This window comes from Aedes albopictus, unplaced genomic scaffold (genome assembly GCF_035046485.1).
Source record: "Aedes albopictus strain Foshan unplaced genomic scaffold, AalbF5 HiC_scaffold_172, whole genome shotgun sequence".
NCBI lineage: Eukaryota > Metazoa > Arthropoda > Insecta > Diptera > Culicidae > Aedes > Aedes albopictus.
Genome location: NW_026916950.1, coordinates 34,355 through 50,000, shown reverse-complemented (window position 1 = coordinate 50,000; position 15,646 = coordinate 34,355). Strand labels below are relative to the sequence as shown.

The 15,646-nt window shown below is 38.2% G+C and overlaps 1 protein-coding gene across 1 annotated transcript; it reads right to left on the bottom strand.

Moving 5' to 3' along the window:
• Window positions 1-4,807: 4,807 nt before the first annotated feature.
• On the bottom strand, window positions 4,808-14,855 carry LOC134284477 (gamma-1-syntrophin-like). Its single transcript, XM_062843360.1, has 3 exons — window positions 14,757-14,855; window positions 14,528-14,683; window positions 4,808-5,028 (listed from the first exon to the last, which is right to left on the bottom strand). The coding sequence occupies exons 1-3, from the start codon at window positions 14,850-14,852 to the stop codon at window positions 4,843-4,845; spliced, it is 438 nt and encodes a 145-aa protein (XP_062699344.1). The 5' UTR covers window positions 14,853-14,855; the 3' UTR covers window positions 4,808-4,842.
• Between the last annotated feature and the right edge of the window lie 791 nt (window positions 14,856-15,646).

The following is a 15,646-nucleotide window of genomic DNA, read 5'->3' as shown; positions in this document are numbered from 1 at the left end:
AGGATTTTCTAAACGATTCCCAAGCAAAAAATCCTTAAGTAATCCCTGTCGAAGTTTCAGGTGGATCCCATGGAAATCTACATAAAAAAGTTCTTGAGGGAATATCTGGAAAAAAATGTTAGAAATCTCTAGAACATCTGTGCAAAGAAACCTTGGTAGATTATGCGACCGAACTTGGAAAATTTTATGGAGGATTCTCAGACAAATTCTGAAGGAATCCGTGGCTGACTTCCTGAAGAATTTTTGTACGAATTTTTGAAAGAATTTCAGAGGATCGTCAAGGGGATTTTTTTAATTTCTTTTTGTTCGTGAATTTTATCTAATGCAAGGGGAAATTCTGAACGAAATTCTTGAGGATTTTCTGAAGCAAACGATGGAAGAAGTTCATAAAGAACATGCATATAAATCTGTGGAAAACTTTCTAGAAAGAATTCCTGGAGGATTTTCGGAAGAATATCCAAGGAAGGTTTTATGAAGGGTTCTTAATCATCTAATACCCAACCCCACCTTTAAACGGGATATAGTTTGGGTATTTTTATTTCTTTCCTGGGCAATCAAAATGTTAACCTTCAAGGACATTTCTGTACATCTCAAAACGGGTTTTGGTGTCTTTTAAAATATATCTACATTTTTAAAAAATCAATGAAAAATTAATGTTTGGTCACATTTTAGATGTCATTGTTTCTTTTGTAATGAATCGTAACAATTACCATATTTTAAATTTTAAAAGAGTTCAGAGGAGTTGACATACAACATTACATTTATTTGTTCAACATCATTAAGACAAGACATAATCAACAATAGTACGCCACAATACTCGGTTTGTGGCTGCCGCTCTCCATCCTCGGTCGCGCCCAATGCTCGCCAAGTCACGCTCCACCTGGTCCACCCATCGTGCTCTCTGCGCTCCACGCCTTCTTGTGCCAACCGGATCAGTTGCAAACACCAACTTTGCAGGGTTGTTGTCAGGCATTCTTGCAACATGCCCTGCCCACCGTATCCTTCCGGCTTTGGCCACCTTCTGGATGCTGGGTTCGCCGTAAAGTGCAGCTTGTGGTTCATCCTTCTCCGCCACACACCGTTCTCCTGCACACCGCCGAAGATCGTCCTTAGCACGCGTCGCTCGAAAACTCCGAGTGCTTGCAGGTCCTCCTCGAGTATGATCCATGTCTCGTGCCCGTAGAGGATCACCGGTCTTATTAGCGTTTTGTACATGGTGCATTTGATGCGTGGGTGAATCTTTTTCGACCGCAGTTTCTTCTGGAGCCCGTAGTAGGCCCGACTTCCGCTGATGATGTACCTCCGAATTTCACGGCTCACGTTGTTGTCAGCCGTCAGTAAGGATCCAAGGTAGACGATTTCCTCCACCACCTCGAAAATATCCCCGTCTATCGTAACATTACTACCCAGACGGATCCGGTCGTGTTCGGTTCCGCCTACCAGCATGTACTTTGTTTTTGAGGCATTTACCACCAGTCCGACCTTTGCTGGATAGTTCACCCGAAACCCTTACGCAGTTTTGCACACCGTCCACCGTTGCTTTAATTAGTCTAGTCAGCTTCCCAGGAAAGCCGTTTTCGTCCATGATTCTCCATAGCTCTGCGCGGTCGATACTGTCGTATGCCGCTTTGAAGTCGATGAACAGGTGATGCGTTGGGACCTGGTATTCACGGCATTTCTGGAGGATTTGCCGTATGGTAAAGATTTGGTCCGTTGTCGATCGGCCGTCGATGAAGCCAGCCTGATAACTTCCCACGAACTCATTCGTTTTAGGTGACAGACGACGGAAGATGATCTGGGATAGCACTTTGTAGGCAGCATTTAAAATAGTGATCACCCTGAAGTTCTCACATTCCAAATGGTCGCCTTTCTTGTGAATGGGGCAGATTACCCCTTCCTTCCACTCCCCCGGTAGCTGTTCGGTTTCCCAGATCCTGACTATCAGCCGATGCAGACAGGTGGCCAACTTTTCTGGGCCCATCTTGATGAGTTCAGCTGCGATACCATCCTTACCAGCTGCTTGTTTGCCACGTTCTGTCGGGTCCCTTGCTGCAGCATTACCGCCTTCGCTGCGTTCTTCTCCTCCAAAACCGTTCTGCACTCTTCGTCGAACCATTCGTTCCGTCGATTCCGTTCCACGTACCCGATGGTGCTCTCTGCTGCGTCGTTGATGGCTGCTTTCAATGTATTCCAGCAGTCCTCTAGAGGGGCCTCATCGAGCTCGCCCTCGTCTGGCAACGCGGCTTCGAGATTCTGCGCGTATGCTGAGGCGACATCCGATTGCTTCAGTCGCTCTAGGTTGTACCGTGGTGGTCGCCGGTACTGTACATTGTTGATGACGGAGAGTTTTGGGCGCAGTTTGACCATCACCAGATAGTGGTCGGAGTGGATGTTGGCGCCACGATAGGTCCTGACGTCGATAATGTCAGAGAAGTGCCATCCGTCAATCATATGATATGAGATTCGGTGTACTGTGGTGATCTCCAGGTGTAACGATAAGGGAGGCTGTGTTGGAAAAAGGTGCTACGTATGGCCATATTTTTTGAGGCGGCGAAATCAATGAGTCGTAGGCCGTTTTCGTTCGTCTGCTGGTGGACGCTGAACTTACCAATCGTCGGTCTGAATTACTCCTTCTGGCCTACCTGAGCGTTCAAATCTCCTATGATGATCTTGACGTCGTGGCTTGGGCAGCGATCGTACTCGCGTTCGAGCTGCGCGTAAAATGTGTCCTTGTCATCATCAGTACTTCCGGAGTGTGGGCTGTGCACGTTTATTATGCTGAAGTTGAAGAATCGGCCCTTGATCCTCAACCTGCACATTCTTTCGTCGATCGGCCACCAACCGATCACGCGCCTCTGCATATCACCCATCACTATGAAAGCTGTTCCCAGCTCGCGTGTGTTGCCGCAGCTCTGGTAGATGGTATGATTACCTCTAAACGTTCGCACCATGGATCCTGTCCAACACACCTCCTGCAGCGCTACGATGCCGAACCCGCGGTCCTTCAGTAGATCGGCGAGTATGCGGGTGCTCCCAATGAAGTTGAGAGATCGGCAGTTCCACGTACCGAGTTTCCAATCGCAAGCCCTTTTTGTTCGCTGGGGTCGTTGCCGTTGGTCTCGGTTCGTATTATTCTGTTGCTGATTTTCCGCTACAATGGTTTTCTACGGCTGGCTCGTAGGGCCTGATACCAACCCCCTACTTTCCGGAGGACCATAGTGCACAGTTGAGCTTAGAGTCCTTCCCTGGCACTCGGACGTAGATCGGCCTCCCCTAACATGGGGATCAGACGCTGTTGTGAGCCGCTCCTCCTGCAGAACAGACGCTCAGGTTTGCCGAAGCAAATCCCCCCCCCCCCCTTCCCTGTCAGCCTACGACCAAAGTTCCCACCGGGGTTGGTTACCCGATCTTCCCTAAGGTTGCTCATAGTTTCCGGCCGGTACCGCGTGGAGGTAGGGATAGGAGTTGCTGTGCAGAGGCTAGTGGATCACAATGGGATCTGAATTGCGCAGCATACCCAGCCTTTACTGTGCCCAGAGGAGCTGAACACACTCTAAAATTATTTTCCTTTAAGTTACAGGGAAAATAAAAATTTCCATGCAAAAATTTAAAATAAAAATATTTAAATAATAATCATAACATCTCAAAATGTTTTCGTCTTAAAAAAAATTCGTATCCCAAATAGGCTTCCAGCAAAAATATAAAAGTGTAGGGATGTTCAAAATAAGAAATAGATAATCAAAACCAAAATTCACGAAATCATGAATTAAAATCACCTTTCAAAACATGTTAAACCGATCTTAGATGACGAAAAATGATATTGAGATAGAAATCAAGAATTTGGGTATTAGAGGGTTAATTCAATTTCTAGGATAAAAAACTTTGGAATAAAAAAAAATACATTTTCTCATCTATTGGGAACTACTCTAGGTCTGGGCTCGTTCTACGTTAATTATTGGATTTTTTAAATAAAAAAAATTCTTGCAAGGACTTTGCCCTTTGTATGGAACTGAGTGAGTCTTTGACATTGTAGATAGTAGCAACATCAGCAATACCAGTGGATATATTCAACTTCACAACTTCATCCAAGCTTTGTGCAAGCATACTAATGAAAATTCTCAAGGAATCCCTGGAAAAATTCCTGAGGAATTCTTAAAGAAACCTGAGAGAATATTCCTATCAGGCATTTTTTTCCCTTCCCTGTTGGGGAAATTAAGCCACTGCGTCCAAGTATCAGGCATACTCAAAAATTCCCTGGAAGATTTTCTGAAAGGATCACTGGAGAAATATTTGTAGAACCATAATGAATATCAAATGGCATTTGTCATAGAATTCAAATGGCATTAACCTTAAATAATAAAGTTAGAGCGGGTTTTCCCTGACTTTCTTGTAGAACTTGTCTAGCCGCACAAGTTTTGCATATTCCATATTTTCAGGTTCAGGAAATGAGCTGTATGTCGGAATGACATTTTCAGCACTGATGTCAGGTGATGCAATGTTAGTTTTTATTTGGATAAGAAATACTATTACTGATATAGATTTGAGGGACTATGCTCCACTACAATTTGCAGTATTAAGCATTGACATGTCGCTATTGAGTGATTTTAAACAGAAATTTGTTTTTTGGAATCACTTATGGCGCCTCTGGTTCGGAAGGATTTATTAGAAAGTGTTATACCACTTTTTTTAAACTTCACAAATGCATTAGTTGGCTCAACTCCGTTGATCATATTTGTGACGCACAATTTATTAGATACACAAAATGGATGCAGCAAGGTCTTCGAACAATGCAGACTGAAATAGCTGCTTTTATTGCAATACTCAAAGCCTCTAATTCAATTATCATACGACAAATACAGAAATATTTACCTTGATGATGGCATCGCCCACAAACAGCTGACCCGTCGCATCAGCAGCCTGGTCCTTGTAGATCCGGGATATCAGTATTGGAAGCTTGTGTTCGGCTCCTCCCTTTATGCTTAATCCTAGGCCACCGACTTTCTGTCGTGTGATTTGTACCATACGTTCCTGCAAATTGGAAAAGAATGTCAGGAATTAATCCACTTGTTTCTCCTGCTGACTGTGGCTGGCAGACCCACTTCACATCAGTTGGGGCTAATTAGCACTTTACCGACGAAGGTCGATGGGTTGCCCCCCGGTGACAGTTTTACCAGTTTTTCCCACATAGAAGCACGCGCTCCGCTCACATAATCACACCGATAGTCCTACGCTGACTGTTTTGCACGCATAAATTATTACCCGTATGCTAATGGTCCGGTAGAGGTACCTGCCCTAGCTTTTTTACTTCATCGTCCGTCCGTTCGTGCCGCCAATTTGCAAACCAGGTGCGAAGGGGGACACCCAACCAGCCAGAGGCGCACCTAATTTGCATTACACTTCGAGTACGTGTGGGATGTGATCTGGCTGACACCTAGGCTTGAGCGCTCGAAAATAAACAGTGAAAACTGTTGCAAGTGGGTAACTTGCTGCACAGAAAGTACTTTTCTGCCAAGAAGAGTGTTGAAGTTTTAAGAGTGTTTTTCTAATCTCTTTAGCGAGATTTTTAACTCGGAGCTACAGCACTGGACAGGATAATGTGCACATTGGTTGTTTCCTATACCAAATGAACATGATCGGGGGTTTGAATCTCAGATTCAAGTACACCGATGGATCTCAAATTTGAACTGGGCATTAATATTACCACAGAGAACAGACATCCAGGCTAGAACAAATTTCAAACAGAAAGTTGTGTAAGTTGAATCTTCACTTGAGTAAGGTTGCAAACCAATATACGATGACAACACTAACGCCGCCAAACACCATATTGCCACAGTCAGTGGTGAATTGAAACATTTCAAGTGGTGAATTTAATTAGTATGAGAAATTATCCGATTGCAGCGCCACGGTATTGCCACTTGTGTTGCCGATTTCAAGTGGCCGTTAAATTCCTTACACAGTTTCGGAACTGGACTTGGATGTCTGTTCTCTGTGATATTACTCTTGAAATTTGATATGTGAGAAAATAAGATATTCCTAAGCATTACTTTTTAAAGTATCCCAGAATTGTTTAACTTTTTGCAAAATATAGACTGTTTCAGAAATTATAAATACACTTTGTTTATTAAATTAAATGATTTTTTTTTTAAATGATTTTTACCAACTTCTTTTAGCGTATAGCATATTGTACTCCATATTTTTATATTTCCTTTCAATTCTCTTGATATTTAGAAAAAAAAAACAGTTGAGTTCTCTAACAAATAACTTAATTTTTCAAATTTGCATTTGCACAAAGGTGGTTTTTAATGAATTCAACATTATTTATCACTAAATACCAAAAATTATCTAATTTTTTATCAGATTCGCTTTCTCAGCAAGTTGTCTAAGGAATTCCTTGATCAAAATTTGGGAAAAATCGATATAGGCATTTCCACAACATTTTTTTCGGAGATCAAGTTTCTTATTTTTTAAGGCTTTCTACGGAACATAAGAACTACCACACAGTTTCTAAGCTCTCCTGGGCGCATTTAATCTAAACAAACTTATTTTTTCAGCTCCATCGATCCTTCAGATGGCAAAGCAAGTACAATGATACACTATACCCAGGGAGTCGAGAAAATTTTCTCGACCAGAACGGGAATCGAACCCACCATCTCCGGATTGGCGATCCATAGCCTTAACCACTAGGCTAACTGGAGACCCCAACATATTTGTCCTAATAATCAAATTTCAAAATAAAAATAATCAAAATTTGTGATTTTTTAAAAATGAGAATTTTTTGATAATTTTAAAAATTTTGCATGGGATGGTTCAACTTCTTAACAAGGTAATTATCAAATAACCAAAAGTGCCCAGGTAAAATTTGAAGTATATCTGTGTCCTATAAATTGAGATTCAGAGCCCAAACTTTGATATGAAAATCGCTTCATGCGTACTTTATTCTGTCCAATACTGTAGTTCATCTCGGGACCCACTAACTACTTTCCTTGCGAAGGAAGTACTCACATTTTGTGAGTTTGTAGGGAGTAGGATTTTACCCCCCGGTCCTCATCGTGATAGTCACGTGCCTCACACCACACTATCGTACCAGGTCCACTCCACTTTCAGAGTGTTAACTTCATAACTTATTTTTGTAATATGGAACGAGCTCAGCGATAAATATTCAAGCAAGTATCCACCCAAGTAACATGTTTTTGTCAAATAGACTAGAAGAGGTTCTTAGAACCATAACAAAATTAGGTCATCAAAATATTACTTTGGCAGTTATGTGCTCTTAATCGATGCTGACAATAGCGGTATCTTGCCAATGACTGGTATTGCCACCGTGAATCACACTTAACTGCTTCGAGCTGGCTACATACGAGAAACCAAATTCAGGATTTTTTAAGAAACTTTCAAAGCATTCCTTCTGAAATTCTGGTTTTTCATCAAGAAAAAAACTTCCAGAGATTTTTTTGGGAAAATCTTCAAGGATTGCTGTTTAAACTCCTCTACAAATTCTCTCAGAAATTTCCCCAAAGATTTCTTTAGAAAATCTATCATGAAGTCCTCCCGAAATTATTTCATAATTTCTTTTGGAAATTACTACAAGAATGTCCTCATAGAATCTTCCAAGCATTCCTTCCAAAGTTTCCCCAATGGTTTCTCCAGAAATTTCTCCAGGGCTTCTTAAAGAATTTCCTCCTGAAATTTCTAAAAATAATTCTTTAGGAATTTCTAAAGAGTTTGTTTCAAGGAGCTCCTTTACACAATTTTGTGGATTTTTTTTTCCAAAGATTCTCTTGAAAACTCCTCCAAAGGCTAAGAAATTTATAAAGGGATTCTTTCTGGAATTCATACGAAATTTCTTAAGAGATTTGTTAAGGATTCATGCAGAAATTCGTACAAAGATTCTTCGAAATCATCGGTGTATTTTCTGAGGACCTACATGAATTTTTATTTCAAGGTTACCGGTATGAGTTTCCGGAATTGATTCAGATTTCAGAAGGGTCTCAGATTTTCATGAAACTTTTTCCACAGGCAGGGCTCATGGATATATGAACAAAAAAAGGTGGGATTTTTTTGTTTTCCCCTGACACTACTTACTTTGAAAAATCATAACTCAAGAACGAAGCATCATAGAAACAATTAAAAAAATGAAAGCAATTTTCTTAGAAATAAAAAAAACTGGAGAAAGTTTTTGAAAATAAATTTTCATAGTTGAGAAAATTCGTAAAGAAAAGCTGAAAAACTATGCCCGAACTCGTGGAAAATTAAAAAAAAAATTGGAGAAGGTTATTTTACAAGTTTTAATCGCTGAACTTTTTGGAATGCACTTTTTTTTCGTTTCTGAATTATGGGCAATTATGTTGAAAAATGTCCAAATGTGCCATATAAGCCTTTTTAGAAAAATCATAACTCAAGAACGATGCATCGTATTAACAAAGTTTGTTTTTAGAAAATAAAACCAATTTTCTCAGAAATAAAAAAAATGAAGTGGATTTTTTTTATAAAATTTCACACCTTTGAAAAAATTCATTAAGTAAAGCCGGAAAAACTGTGCCCGAACTCGTGGAAAGTTTTCAAAAAAATATTTTTGAAATGGTAATTTCATAAGCTTTGATTGCTGAAATTTTTGGAGTGTACTTTTTTTTCGTTCCTAAGTTATGGCCAATTTTGTGAAAAAATTACCATTTAGTATAGGCTTTCATGGTCATTTTTCACAAAATTGGCCATAAAGAAAAATAAGAGCATGCCAAACATTTCAGCGATCAATGCTTATGGAATCACCTTCTCAAAAACACTTGGCTCTTTTATTGATCAAAATATGATAAATTTCCAAATGATACTCTGAACATATACCGATTTTTCATATTTTTTCTAGTGAATATGAAATCACAAACGAAACTGCATAAAAAACATTAGGTATAAGCTGTAACACAAAAAAAAAACGAAAAAGTTTCATAAAGCACTGAAATATTATAAATTTGATCAAAAATCTTAAAAGATTTACGAAGAGTTCTATAATTTTCAGGAAACTTATTCGATCTCAATCAAAATTTTGCCAATTGAGCTTAGCTATATTGTTTACGATTGCTCAAAATTTAAGCGTTTTTGATTGACGTATTAAAAAGTTTTGAACATTTGAATGAAACATTATTTTGATAAAAAAAAATGCAGTACGGACAATTGTTCGATACACACTGTATCTTCCACCAGGAGTTTCCCAATCAGGTTCTTTAGGGAATGTTTTTATTTTCAAAAAAAAAAAAAACTCGGCTTATTTCCTCAAAAATTTCTCTTGTACGCTGTTAGATACAGCCATTGCACAAAAGGTCACTCTGTCGCAATTATTAGTCTATCTTTTTTAAATTGTTTTAGGCGTCAAATGAAACTATTGTACCGACTATTCGTATATCCTTCTCGAATAAGTGTTATCAGTTTGTACCTTTTAATTGCAACCTATTTTGCTTATCCTTTGACAAAACGAAGACCAAGCCTAAAACCTATCGCATGCTTTTTGAACAAAATTGTACATTTGAGAGAAACAAATTTCAAGTTACCTGATTTTTGAAAAAAATGTACCACTCTTTTTGACAATCTGTATCCCATACAAAATCCGAATGGAAAATCTGTATTCCATACAAAACTAAACAACTCCGCAATCTATTCAAATGCACGAAAATCTGTATAGTACCTACAGATAAATCTGAATACACTCCCGATCAGAAGTTTTGGGTCACCCCCTCAAAAACATGTCATTTCTTAGGCCCAGATCTTCGCCAATTTGCGTCCGATTTCAAAACCCTAGGTCTCATGCAAAAGATAATAAGTCAAAGTAACTTTGATCATGATTTAGAAGAAACTTTTTTTAAAAATTATTTGTGTAAACTTAACCCAAAGTTGCCAAGTTTTCTAAAAAATGAATAAAAACTTACGGCAGTGTCGCTGGAAATTGGGTCGACCAAATTTAAAGGTGAGAGCGGTAATATAACCCATTTTCTATTAGCTTTCAACTGCTTTTTACAGAACTTAGCTAAAAAATCTAGAAAAAAAAAGTTATTAAGTAAATTAACTCTTCATGTCATCGGCCAAAAGTTTGGGGTCACTATCGTAAAACATGGAAAAGTGATTTGTTGATATCTTTGTCATCTTTCATTCAATTTTAATTCTTCTTGGCTTATTAGCAACAAAATGAATGATACTTACTGCATATACATTGAACCACACATATTTGTTGAAATTTACATACTAAAACTTAACGTAAAGTTGCCTCATTTTTTGAAATGTGGTGAAATGTGTTAACTGTACTTAACATTTTTATATACAAAAATCGTTAAATACGTTAAGTTAAAGACATCAAACGTAAATTTAGTTAATTATCTTTGAAATGAGCCAAAAAGAATTAAAATTGAACTATAGATGACGAAGATATGACCAAATTATTTCTTCATGTTTTACGAAAGTGACCCCAAACTTTTGGTTGATGATATGAAGAGTTAATTTACTTAATAACTTTTTTTCTAGATTTTTAGCTAAGTTCTGTAAAAAGCAGTTGAAAGCTAATAGAAAATGGGTTATATTACCGCTCTCATCTTTAAATTTGGTCGACCTAATTTCCAGCGACACTGCCGTAAGTTTTTATTAATTTTTTAGAAAATTTGGCAACTTTGGGTTAAGTTTACATACAATTTTTTTTAAAAAGTTTTTTTTTACGTCATGTTCAAAGTTTCTTTGACTTATTATCTTTTGAATGAGGGTTTTGAAATCGGACGCAAATTGGCGAGGATATGGGCCTAAAAAAATGACATGTTTTTGAGGAGGTGACCCCAAACTTTTGATCGGGAGTGTATATGGCAACTCTAGCTCGGAGTTAATTTGGCATCCTATTCCGAAGAATTGTTACCTGCTCTGTGGCTCAGTTAGTTAAAGCGCCGGTCTAGCGAATACGGAGTCGTGGGTTCGAATCCATCCAGAACGCGGTTTTTTTTTTGTCACAATTTCATCTCTCCATTTGCCATTAAATCAACATTCTGTGTCCTTTAATTTTCATGTTTCAAGTACTTCCGAAGTACCATCAACAGCGGTGTAACTTGCAACACGATGACATACATTATATGTGAACCTTTTTCTCATAATAATGAAAGCTAGTATGCTTCATTATTTCGGTTATTAAGGTTGAAGAATTCGTCATCACCGTCATCATTGAAATTTCGAAAGCAGTTTTCTCGTTCAAAATACAAATGTTCATTATGAAAAAATATTCACTGTATTCCAGATGGAGAATCGAATACAGTGAATACATTTTCATTGTAAGCATTTATGCCCTGAAAGAGAAAACTGCTTTTGAAATTTCAATCATGACTATAATATCAATGACGAATCTTTCAACCTTAAAATTATCAATACAAAAGATCGTTTTAGTGTAAAAATCAGTTTTGTTTCTTTGTTAATTATTCAGTTACACTGTTAAACGGTTTACTCATTTTGTGCCATAAAAACAAGCATGAAAATCGTGCTTTACATCTCTCCTATGATAAGTTCGATAAGGCCGATGACTTCGCTTGCAGTTAGGGTATCTAATAGTAAGCTTAGCTGAACAATAGAAGTTTAATAAACTTATCGACTAAGTAAGGTAAAAAATCATTATCAGATTCGACAACCACTATGGGGAAACTTGCAACAGTTGAAGTTCACATTTTTATTAATTTTTATTCTAATTTCACTATATCTCTGATAGAAATAGATTTTTCTTTTTTTTAATTTTACGAGACTTTCAAACATTGATAAGGACTGCCATATTTGGAAATTCTATTCATGATTCACGTTGTTGAAAGTCTAATTCAAGTCATGAATAATGTTCTAAAATAATCAGCAACATCAATTCTAGGTTCAGAACAAATAATTTCAGCTGAATACTCAAATTAACGGCTACGATATTTACAAGGTTGAATTGGTGTTGTTTAAATCATGTTATTTTAGCTGAAGTAGCCAAACTTAAAACTGAAAATTACCTAAAGATGACTCACTCTATATTTTCAAAAAAAAAATACGTTAAGCAATGTTGACATTTTCTAACTAGTACTGAGTCACGAGATGAGCATGAGCATGAGCATAGATGACCGTACTATTCGTAGTTGCTACTCCGTGATTGACCAGAACAATCGAAGTTGCACAAGGAACCAACAGACGGAGCTTGGGAGTAGCTTACCGTCCTCAATGTGCATCTTCGAGAATTCCAAACTTTATTAGGTCAATAACGGCGCCGGCCACGTCCTTACGGTCATCGAGGAAGGAAAGGAATGTTATTATGACGTGCGTTGCTTACTAAAGACCGAGATCACCTCTGCGTCTCCACGTCTGTCATGGGAAGGACTTTTTGTTAGTGGGGAGGGGAAAGGGCGCATGATATGAGTTCACTTTGGTAAGTGGAGTGATTCATGCAACCCTATTAATATCAAACCACTTATTTTCATTTGGACTAAAACAAAACACATGCCGACATCGAAGATGACGAACCATTCAGATAGTTTTCGAAGTGCGAAAATTAACGAAAGAGAAAATAAAGTGATTTGAACCAACGTGGCTTTGGAACTTGGGCCGACACTTGACGTGACGAACATTTCAATGTCTGTTGACTAAAATCGCAAAAAAAGTTGATGTTGCATTTATCGTATCATAAATCGCCCCGTACGAAGATGAGCAGTCAAATAGACGACGACGACGACCGAATGAAAACGCGGCCTGTACACTTTGCCTCCAAAAACTCACTAAATCGCCCCGTACGAAGATGAGCAGTCAAATAGACGACGACGACGACGACCGAATGAAAACGCGGCCTGTACACTTTTCAAAGCCAGCGCGCGATGCTTTGCTGCTGCCGAACTAGAACTACCGCACACTACTCTCTAACTAGTACTGAGTCACGAGATCCATATATATTTTATATTTGAGTAATGTTAGACCTGCTGTGAAACGATATATCCTTGCTTGTAATAACTACCAATCCTTTCATGAAAAATAATATTACAGTTGGTTAGTGTGTATCTTTGCAATGTATTTTTTATGCATTACATCAAAAACTCATAATATGACCAAGTACTAGAATGTTAGTGCAGTTTAGTGGTAGCTAACTTAGCTTCATGTCATGTGTTGCAATTGGGGTAACTTGCAACAAGCATGTATTTCGCACCTGCGGATTATGTGGCAACGTATTTGGGTGAATCAAGTGCTGCACAGTATTCCACTCATAATAATTAGGGTACACGATACTTAACAGTATGTTTCAAATATTTAGATTTTCACTCATATTGCTTCAAAGTCAAAATGTGTTGCAAGTTACCCCATTTGACGGTACCAGGAAATCTTATACATGTCAATAAAGGGCTACATAGACATGTTTCATTATAAGTCTGTTGAACGGCCATTCGCATACCGCATCGGCTATCTGGGCCTCGCTGCAAGTCATATGGCGTTACTATTTTCCAGTCAATTCCATTTTTGTACGCATAAGGCAAATTCGCTGCATTTCACGCAATGTTGATTGCTTTAGGATTACCCATGTTAAGTAATTCTTTCATGATTTTAAAAATTCCAGTAGAATTTCACAAAGTATCGACAGAGCTGCACTGAATAGTAGTGTCGCCAGTGAGTTGTACCAGAAAATACTTATATGGAAACTACAAGTAGTGCGTAGTTGACAAGCACACAAGCTCGAGGCATGACACGCGAGATTGACGCTTCATTTGACTTATAACTGTCTTTTATTCATGAGTCCTATACATCCCTGGACTTCTACGATTTATATATTCTGTACACATTCATCACTAAGAATGGTCAACACCCACCAAAGGTGACTCAATCCTACATTTTTTTTCTCCTCCAGAACGTGTTGGTATCTATTTCCAAAGTAGAAATACAGCTCGAATGATTGCAAACTGAGATGCCAGGCCAGTCGTATGAATTGATTTATTGAGCCCTCTGCAAATATGTCATCAACCTCAAGCAATAGATCATGAAGGCACTTGTGGACGCCAACGTATGTGACAGTGCATACGTCGGCGTGCCGGCCGTCCGTAGCGCAAAAGAATGTGATTAAACTTGTTTTCTGCTGGATAAACTTAGTTTGCTGATTTCATTATTGAACGATTTAAATAACCACTCTTATTCGGTTTGCGATTCGATGTTTGTGTTGTTTCCCATACAATCAATTAGAATAACTAGCACTTCTTTTTTTGTCCTGAAAATGATTTATTGAGAAAACAATCAATCAAACACAAATTGCGGATAAGTTATACACGTAACTTGTTTTTACAGAAACATTGTTGATTTTCATAAAGGACAATTATTGTTATTATAAGCTTTATGATTGTCAATTTATACCCGAGGCTGGGTCGCCACCAACATGTTCCCGACCATTAAAATGTATAAAACATTGAACAATGAACATTTCAAGAAATTCAGTTCAACTCCAATGGAGGAATCTTATGAATCAAATGGGAATATTAAGATGTAGTTTCAATCAAATCTAATTCGCAAGACAGCTACTTACCTTAGACTCTATTGGTGGATGACTGGTGCTGGTTGGCGTCGGAGCCGGAGTGGATGTGTCCTGTTTCTGAATGGTGATCATTTCCATCGAAAGATGCAACCGGGCCAGCTCTGGTTTGCTTTTGCCATCGCTGATCATCACCATCCCGGTGCGCGTCTGCAATTTGGATGGGACGTTGTGTGTTGGAATGATATTTCAATAATGCAACACATATTGGAGGAAAACTCACCTTAAGATTTTGATCGAATTTCTCTTCAATCGGGGTGGCCATTTTGGTAGTTGCGTTAATCTTCATATTTCCTGTAAGAACAGATAGAAAAAACATTCGGTTAGAGGAATTCTTTGGTTTTTAGATAGTATTTTTGAGTTATTGTTTGAAAGTAATACACATTTTCTGAAATTGATGAAATTTTAAAGAACTTAACAACTGTCTCAACATTTTTTTCTGATCTCTAAGATTCATGAAGTATCAGAAGAAATCTACAATAAACTATATCGTATAAACCTTGGTACAAACACTAGAATTGATTTTAAAATAGATAAATGTGTTCGAATGCATTTTTTAAGGCATATTACCTGATTGACTTTCAGATAGTTTATATGAACTCCAAAACGATAGTACAAACAACAAGTTTGAGAAAACAAAAAGTTTCGTTCAAATTTCCTTCCACATTACATACATCTACCTGTGTTGTTGCCATCAATCAATTCGTGTATCTATCGTCCACAGGTTAACCGGGTCCACCAGGGCTTGGCCTGGAAAACTAATTAAAGTTCTAAATTAAATTGCCCTTGATTGAGTAGAGCTCTTCATCGTGTCTATCGTCCGAAGTAAAAGGCATTTCTTTCTAACCCAGGAAGGAGCATCGGGTTGCTTCATAGAAACTTTTCCGATCGATTCGTGGGGAAAATATTTGCCAGTGCGGAAATGATTTATGTTTCACGGTTCAAGTTGAAGTTGAGGTTACCTTTTGAGGTTAATCGCCTTGCTGTTACACTTTAGTTCTGGAATTGAGTTTACTCCATGCTTGATACAACTTGAAATTAATGATTTTGAACATCAAACTTGTCCATCTTTTGTGTTACCTCAGAGACCCAACCGAAACCTGATGCTACACT